At 40.8% G+C, this 9,691-nt stretch overlaps 1 protein-coding gene across 1 annotated transcript in view; it reads left to right on the top strand.

Moving 5' to 3' along the window:
• LOC106088399 (mucin-5AC) overlaps positions 1-9,691 on the top strand; it is a 612,109-nt gene that overhangs the window by 28,345 nt on the left and 574,073 nt on the right. The window contains exons 4-5 of the mRNA XM_059368394.1: positions 9,020-9,098; positions 9,181-9,310. Coding sequence (XP_059224377.1) covers positions 9,020-9,098; positions 9,181-9,310 — 209 coding nt within the window. The remainder of the gene's footprint in view (positions 1-9,019; positions 9,099-9,180; positions 9,311-9,691) is intronic.

Raw genomic sequence — 9,691 nt, 5'->3', positions numbered from 1 at the left:
ATTTGTATGCCCCCTTTGCTGTTATGGGCATGAAAATGTCTAAAACATTGAGGTGTGCCTAAATTGTGGGTCGACAGTCCGAGTTAAGAAAGTGGGCGACGAATGCGCATGCAACATTGTGGAACAGCGAAACGCTCGGTAGAACGGCGAAAATCCTATAGGACGGCGAAAATCCTATGGGCGATCGTGAGAAGACGGAGCTATTACTGAAGGAAGCAAGAAGGAGGTCAGTATAGCTATTGGTATAATGACGGGACACATAGGACTACTTACACTTATGAGACGTTGGAACATTTCCTTTGTCATAGCCCGGTTTTCGCGTCTAACATATACCGGCACTTAGGTGGGGACAACAAGCCGATTACTGACTTAGGTGCAATATCTGGACCCTCTTTTCATTCTTACCTAACGTAGCCTAGGTTTTCTAAAATAATTGAAAGCTCCTCAAAGTTTACCTTACCATGAAGATGACACTACACAGACCGAAGCTTAAAGTTCTGACTATGTGGTGGTCATAGTTATACCGTGCCGAGCTAAGTTCCGGTATCTCCGTGCTGGGTTTCAGCTGATACAATCTATACCATCATCAGGGAGAAGGCCACCGTAGCGCAGAAGTTAGCATGTCTGCCTATGACCTTTGAACACCTGGGTTCGAATTCTGGCAGGAATATCACAAAATTTTTCAGCGCTGGTTATCTCCTCCTAATACTGGCAACATTTGTGAGGTACCTTGCCATGTAAAAATTTCTCACCAAAGAGGTGTCGCTCTTCAGCACGCCATTCGAACTCTGCTTTAAAAAGGAGATCCCTTATCATTGAGCCTAAAATTGAATCGGACACCACTCATTGATTTGTGAGAAGTTTGCCCCAGTTCCTTAATAAAATGTTCATGGGCAAATTTGCAATTTTGCCATCACCAGGGATAGATTCTGAAGTACTTTGGTCGCTGCCGCTATCCCATACTAGCAGCTTAGAAAAATGTTCCCTATTTCCCTTAGGATATTCTTTATATGCCTCCTTTGCTGTCTAAAACATTGAGGTGTGCCTAAATTGTCCCATTCAGTTTTAGCTGCCTTTGCTCGTTTTGTCCTTAATATTTCCGTTTCCGTTTATGGTACTTCAATTCCTGCTTGCCTTTCAGTTTTTCTCTCTCTCTCTCTCTCTCTACCTATTCATTTAATGTCTCGTCTGCCACAAGACAATCGAGCTGAACGGACAGACGGACCATTGTGTTATTTGATTACTTTGTTTCGATTTTGCCTTTGCTGTCGCCTTGGCTTGTGTTTCGTTGTATTTCATAAATGGGTCGAAATGCAGTTTCAAGTGTCCTATGCTAAAGCCATGCTACTTTTATGCCGTACGCTTTTCATATTTTCATATCCGGCATTGTTCTTTTTCTATTTCCCTCTAGGGGGGGCTGTTGAATCGATGCGGGTATACAGCATGGAATTTTGCGTTCCCCATTGGCATGGCAAACATTTTAATTATGACCATGTCTTACTTCAATGCGTTTGTAGTTGTGTTTGTATTGAATTTTATTCGTTTCATTGCTCTTCGGTTCTCGCATTTATCTGAAATTTAGGTCAAGGTATGGTGTTTTTTCTCTCTCCTTCGCTCTCTTTGCCCCTCCCTGGCGAGATTAAAACCCTGAGTGTTTGTAACACCTATGAAAAGAAGAAAAGGAGCCGCCTTACTAGAAAACTATAACGCTTGAATAGAGAGATGGATTTATAATTTTTTTTTTTTTTTTATAAATAAGGGAAAATAAAAAAATATGATGTGGGAAAATTGAAGACCTTTGTATGAATGTTTTTACATTCGAAGAATATTTTGATCTTTGTACCTTGCCAAATAGCCATGAGACATATTTTCATGTTTTGTTGGAAACATGGGAATTATTGCAGGCATTTGGGGGAACAAGTCCCATAATATCGGCTTACATAAAGTGCGAGTTCATAGATGTCGTAACAAAACAGTAGGGATATAAAATGTATTGGAGAAACTCTTATTGCTGTGACAATAGAATGGCTTTAACGAATGTGCTAGATTTCTATACGAAATCCCAAAATGCTACAAAACTTTCTGCATATAAGAAATATCCGTCTTTTGCCCCCGTTTGGATGAAAAAAGCAATCTGATGTTAGATAGAAAGAGTCAGTTAAAAATATCGATTTTCACGGCATGAGTTTAAGAGAGACCGAGGGCACGCCACAAGGCGGTATTTTATCCCTACTCCTATGGGTGATCCCGATAAATAACCTCTTACGGATCCTGACTGAGAAGGGATTTGATGTCATAATACGTATAAGGGGTATAAATGGTAAGCCAAAGAATAATGAAATCTGCTATTGGGTTGCCCAAAAAGTAATTGCGGATTTTTCATATAGTCGGCGTTGACAAATTTTTTCACAGCTTGTGACTCTGCAATTGCATTCTTTCTTCTGTCAGTTATCAGCTGTTACTTTTAACTTGCTTTAGAAAAAAAGTGTAAAAAAAAGTATATTTGATTAAAGTTCATTCTAAGTTTTATTAAAAATGCATTTACTTTCTTTTAAAAAAATCCGCAATTACTTTTTGGGCAACCCAATATATATACCAGCTGTGAATGTCAGTATAGTCGTTGGCTACCCTGTTTACTTCCCAATTCAGCTCGCTGATTCTGGGGTTAGTGGGGTCCCTGCCACGAAACCCATCACGCTGCCTGTGCCGGGAAATTGGGCCTCACTTGGGGTATTCGACCGGCTGGTATAAAGCGAGCGGCTGCTGCGTTAATGATGTCCAAGAATTTCCTCTCGGCAACTAGGACATGTAAGGGGGGCGATTGGTGTACACTCTGAAACCCAACCAATCGGCCTTTATTTGATTGATAAACGTTCGGCGCCCAGAGGTTATGAAGTCGTCGATGGTGAGAATTATGCGGAGGGTGGCCTGATCCCAAAGAAATGATGGATTGCCAGGATACGTCACTCAGGTGTTCAGGGGATGTAATGGAAATGTCTGTGCGAGCTGCTACACCTCCTCGTAATCCTAGTGGGAGCATCCTCATTCACCGTTCAAAGCCTTCAATCTGCTTTGCCAAAGCTATGCCACGCTGGTCGCTACCTAGGGCAGACTGCCATGAAATGTGATGCTCATTAAAGTCTCCTAGAACCAGACGATTGCTAGTAACTCACTTCTCTAAGTTGTAAGCTTGGCCATTAATTGGGACCCAGTTACCAACCGGCGGAATGTACACTTAGTTCTATCTCGGCTGTGTCGGACCTGACTGCTGTCCCCATTCACTCCATGTAGGGTTCATCAGCGCCAGGCGCAGGCGAGATAGGTCTATACTGCACGCATAGGTGTATCACGAAGGCCAATCTCCCACCTCCATTCCTTGCACGATTACTTTATGTAGCACATTGTATCCGTGCCAACTGTGCAAGCTGCAGGTGTTGGTCAGCTTTGTCTCCTGTATCGCTGCGACCAATATGCTCTTCCGACTCACAAACTCGTCGATATTGCCACGGAGACCGTTGCAACTCAATTGCAAAAATGTCTGGGATGTTGCTGTTACGTATATTGCCGCACGGGAGAGGTCAACGGGGATCACATAGTCCGACGTACCCGACTTAGGATAGCTGTGAGCACCACACCAGCTGGAACATTGCTGTCCGATCTGTGTGGTGTTCAGTGCTGTCACGAGAAGCTTTGCTGCGAGCTACCGGGCGCATTCACAGGTTGCGGATAGTGAAATGCTGCATCTGGCGTAGCTGTAACTGCAGTCGCGGACAATCAGCGGTATCGAGCGGAGAGTTTCAAAAAGAGGTCGGGTGGCACCGGCTCTTACATAACAACTGAATGCCTACGATGATCGATATGGCAAGGCGAGTTATTGGCGCCATCCTGTATCTGCGGCGATCGGTCCTTTGGACCCGAGCGAGCTTGCTCACCTACCGGAGCTTGACGCCACCTCCACATGAGAATGTGTTTACAACAACAACAACGAGGACGCATAAAGTGATGACCACGACGCTTGCAGAAGAGTAAGAATATTCTGCTGTTAAAAAAAAAACCTCAAGCAGAAATTTGCAACCTGTAATTCACAAGACTCTTAAGGTTTACTGGCAAACGAACGATTTGTGTAAAAACTTGTGCAAATTTGTACGCGAACACTTTTATTGCTTATTGCTGCATAATAATGTTAGTAAGTTTGTTTGTCGGTTTGTTCCCTTAAGACTCAAAAACGACCGAACCGATTACCTTGAAATTTTCACACATTATGTAGGTTGGTCTGGTAGGAAACATAGGTCTTGTAATTTTTTGATATATAAAAGAAGGCGGACGCTCCCCCTTAACACAAAAGTAGTACCCAAAAATAAAAGTGTAGCGATCGGAACAATATGGAACTCAAATCAAATGTACTCTGGAGTAGAGTACGAATTTCATATTAAAAAGTGGGTCCAAGTAACTAGGGGCCGCCCCAGACCCAAAACCTCTGGAGTAGAGTACGACTTTCATATTAAAAATTGGCTCCAAGTAACTAGGGGCCGCCCCAGACCCAAAACCCCCTAAAATAGGTTTATTGGACGATCGTGACAATATAGGTCTCAAATGAATGGTATTCGGGACTAGATTGCAGATATGGGCAGGAGCGACAAACAGGCTCCGTTATCCCAAATACCACCCAAAAGTGGACCGATAAAGACAATATGGGTATCAAAAAAAAGGTATTGAAGAGTATAATGCTAATATGGTATTAATGTCGCTCTAACCCCAAAACTTCTTTAAGCATACAAATTGAACGTTCATATCAATATGGAGCTCAAATGAAAGGTGTTTGGGAGACGATTACGAATCTGGTATGCAAGATCAGATTGAAGCACCAACCCCCCGAAAACGCCCCAAATGGGCACGGTTTGTTTGTTCGTTCCGTAGACTCAAAAAGGGCTGAACCGATTTTCTTAAACTTTGGTTGGTTGGTCTGGAAGGATACATAATTTTTTGATATCGGAAGGGGGCGGACCTTCCCTCATACCCCAAAAATACCACCCAAAATCAAATTTGGGCCGATAGATTATGTAGGTTGTTCTGGAAGGATACATAATTTTTTGATATCGGAAGGGGGCGGACCCTCCCTCATACCCCAAAAATACCACCCAAAATCAAATGTGGGCCGATAGACACAATATGGATATCAAATGCAAGTTATTAAGGACTAGAAAACTTATATCGTATTAAAATTTCGGGTCCATGTACCCAGCGGGCCGCCCAACCCCAAAACTCATCTAAACAGATGCTCTTGTCAATATGGGACTCAAATAAAAAGTATTTGCCTGTATATTACAAATGTGGCATATAAAATTGGGTCCAAGTAAGGGGAGGTAACCCCACCCCCAAATATCCCCAAATGGGCACATTGGACGACCATGGCTATATGGATCTCAAATGAAAGGTATTTGGCAGTAGATCACGCATATGACATCCAAATTTGCGTTCAGGTCTAAGTGGCGCTTGTTTCCCTAAAAAAACGCAAAATGGGTTCATTGACTCATTATGACAATATGGGACTCAAATGAAAGGTATTTGAGAGTAGAAAACGAATCTGATATCCAAATTTTGGAGCCAAGTGTTTGGGGGTACACCCTAAAGCATCCCCTGACTGAACGATATTTCCGACTATGGCAATATGGAGCTAAAATCAACGGTATTTGGGAGTCAGGGCAAAGTGGCCGCCTCAGCCCCAAAACAACCTCCAAACTGTTCATATTTGCCAACCTTGACAATATGGGGCTCAAATTAAAGAGATTTGGTAGTGGAGCATGAATTCAATATCCATATTTGAGTCGAAATGTCTGAGGTGCCATACCTCCCCTAAAATGCACTTCTCCTAACCCTAATTTTCAAAAACACTAGATCTCGGAGATTGGTAATGCGATTCGTGCGAAATTTTTTTTCACTCTTACAGGTCCGGTGCCACGGGCGCCCCCCAAAACCCGCCAAAGGGATATATAGACCAATCATAACAATAAAGAGCTGAAGCGAAAGGTGCTTGAGATAAAAATAAACAAATTCTATATCCAATTGAAGAGCCATGCATTTGGGGAGCCACCCTACCCCAAAATACCTTCCTAATCGAACGTATTTACCGAGCATTGTAATATGTGGCTTATATAAAAGCAATTTGAGAGTAGAGTACGAAATTGATACTGATTTTTGGGACAAGGACCCTGGGGTCCACACCATCCTCAAACAGAACTTAATTACCGATCATACCAATATGGGACTCATATAAAATGTATTTGAAAGTGGAAGGGCCCAATATCTGATGGCCACCCCAACTCTGAAATACCCCGTAAATAGGAAATATTGATCAAATTGGTAATAAAGGACTCAAAAGAAAGGCTTTTGGGAGTAGAGTAAAACTTTGCCCATAAATCGAGCTGGGGCAAATTTCTCACACATCCATGAGTGCTTTCCGATTCAAGTTTAAAGTTGAAACTCAACAATAAAGGACCCTTTTTATAGCCAAGTCCGAACGGCGTGCCGCAGTGCGACACCTCATTGGGGAGAATTTACATGACCATGCATGGCTTGGTATCTCGCACATTTCGCCAGGATTAGCGCCGCTTTAAATTTTTTCGATCGTAGGCGTTCAGCGTCTTGGATGGACATGGCCCACATTGGCATGAATTCGATATCCACATTCGGAGCGAAGTGTCCCCAACCTAAAAAGACATTAGAGAGTTAAAGTAGGCGCAGCGCAGCGGGCCCGGTTCGGCTAGTTATGTGTGAAGATTATTGTTTTTCAATGACTTATGATTAAAAAGGTGGAAGGGAGCATTTTTAGGGTAGGGGGTATATTCATTTAGTCATTCCGTTTGCAACACATCGAAATGTCAATTTCCCACCCGATTCCGATTTAACGATGTCCCTGTGTCTGTTCGTCTATCCGTCTGTTCCAACAGTTGTAATCACTCTACAGCTTTCAAAACTTGAGATATTGAGCTGAAATTTGGCACAGATACGTATTTTTGATGCACGCTGGTTAAGTTCTTGAACGGGCCAGATCGGACCATATTTGGATATAGCTGGTCTGAAGGCCATAAATGCTTTATTTTATAACCGATTTCGCTGAAATTTGAAACAATGAGTAGTTTTAGGCCTCCCAACATCCCACCTAATAATGGTTCACATTGGACTATATATAGATATAGCTGCCATATAGACCGATCTACCGATAAAGGGTCTGAAGCCCATAAATGCTTTATTTTTCATCCAATTTCGCTGAAATTTTGAACAGTGAGCAGTTTTAGGCCTCCCAACAACCGACCTAAATATGATTCAGATCGGACTATATTTATATATAGCTGCCATATAGACCGATCCACCGATAAAGGGTCTGAAGCCCATAAATGCTTTATTTTTCATCCAATTTCGCTGAAATTTTGAATAGTGAGCAGTTTTAGGCCTCCCAACAACCGACCTAAATATAGTTCAGATCGGACTATATTTAGATATAGCTGCCATATAGACCGATCTACCGATAAAGGGTCTGAAGCCCATAAATGCTTTATTTTTCATCCAATTTCGCTGAAATTTTGAACAGTGAGCAGTTTTAGGCCTCCCAACAACCGACCTAAATATGGTTCAGATCGGACTATATTTATATATAGCTGCCATATAGACCGATCCATCGATAAAGGGTCTGAAGCCCATTAATGCTTTATTTTTCATCCAATTTCGCTGAAATTTTGAACACTGAGCAGTGTTAGGCCTCCCAACAACCGACCTAAATATAGTTCAGATCGGACTATATTTAGATATAGCTGCCATATAGACCGATCTACCGATAAAAGGTCTGAAGTCCATAAATGTTTTATTTTTCATCCAATTTCGCTGAAATTTGAAGCAGTGAGCAAGTAAAGGCCTCCCAACAACCGACCTAAATATGGTTCAGATCGGACTATATTTATATATAGCTGCCATATAGACCGATCCACCGATAAAGGGTCTGAAGCCCATTAATGCTTTATTTTTCATCCAATTTCGCTGAAATTTTGAACAGTGAGCAGTGTTAGGCCTCCCAACAACCGACCTAAATATAGTTTAGATCGGACTATATTTAGATATAGCTGCCATATAGACCGATCTACCGATAAAGGGTCTGAAGCCCATAAATGCTTTATTTTTCATCCAATTTCGCTGAAATTTTGAATAGTGAGCAGTTTTAGGCCTCCTAACATCCCACCTAAATATGGTTCGGATCGGACTATATTTATACATAGCTGCCATATAGACCGATCCACCGATAAAGGGTCTGAAGCCCATAAATGCTTTATTTTTCATCCAATTTCGCTGAAATTTTGAATAGTGAGCAGTTTTAGGCCTCCCAACATCCCACCTAATAATGGTTCACATTGGACTATATATAGATATAGCTGCCATATAGACCGATCTCCCAATAAAGGGTCTGAAGCCCATAAAAACTTTATTTATTACCCGATTTCGCTGAAATTTTAAGTAGTGGGTTATTTTAAGCCTCCCAAGTTCTGAAATAAATATGATTCATATCAGACTAGAGGTAGATATAGCTGCCATATAGACCGATCTGCCGATAAAGGGTCTGAAGCCCACAAAAGCTTTATTTATCACCCGATTTCGCTGAAATTTGAAACAGTGAGTAAGTTAAGGCCTCCCAACAACCGACCTAAATATGGTTCAGATCGGACTATATTAAGATATAGCTGCCATATAGACCGATCTCCCGATTAAGGGTCTGAAGCCCATAAATGCTTTATTTTTTAACCGATTTTGCTGAAATTTTTTTCTACTTAAAGTGCACATGTGTACTACATCTGCGTTCATTTGAATAGATTTTAAGCAGTTTTCATGGTGGTGGGTTCCAAAGATTCTACCCGGGTGAACTAAGCATTTACAATTGTTTTATTATTAAGATAAAGATTGCCGACTCGGCCCAGCTTTTGCTTGTTAGTTGTTGTAATTTTCCTGCTATATCTGCTATTTTATAAATTTTCAGACATCATCGCCACAAAAAACGCCATCGTCATAAAAAACCAAAAATTCTTGTACAAGACTTAGAAACCCAGGAAGTCAAGGTAATACAAAACTTTGGCCATGTTAAGAAATCAAGATTTTTCGCTTCAATTAATCCCAAATATTTTTTCAAATATTTTCAAGGTAATCGATCCCGATGACTTGCCACAACGTGCCCGCTGGACTATAATAGCCACAGCGTGTTTATTGTTGCTCATGTGCCTCATGTTAGTCGGTATAACATTGCGTATGGCGCCAATCATCGATGATATGGGTGAGTACACTGTAAAAAAAAAAATCCCAATTTTATTTAACTCGTTTAACCATACTTTTTTAAAACTGTCTTTATAAATAAATATTTTATATTGGCCATAAAATCATGCTATTTTTATGTATAATTTTCTCTTTAATTTTTTTTTTTACTATTGATTTTTTAAGAAAATTTAGTTTTAAGATTTTTTTTCTTGAAAACAAAACAAAAAAATGGAACATTTTATATTTGTGTCAGCTATAAATCCAAACCAATCTATTGAACTGAAAAGCTATGAATTTTAATTTTTTCCCTTGGCAGCTTGAACAAAAAAAAAGAACTGAAACTTTATATTTTTATTTTTGTATGTCATGCCCAACAGTTTTGCGCTTCATAAACAATTCT

This window comes from Stomoxys calcitrans, chromosome 5 (assembly GCF_963082655.1).
Source record: "Stomoxys calcitrans chromosome 5, idStoCalc2.1, whole genome shotgun sequence".
Classification (NCBI taxonomy): domain Eukaryota; kingdom Metazoa; phylum Arthropoda; class Insecta; order Diptera; family Muscidae; genus Stomoxys; species Stomoxys calcitrans.
Note: the sequence above shows the minus strand (reverse complement) of the source record. Positions and strands in the feature narration are given on the sequence as shown.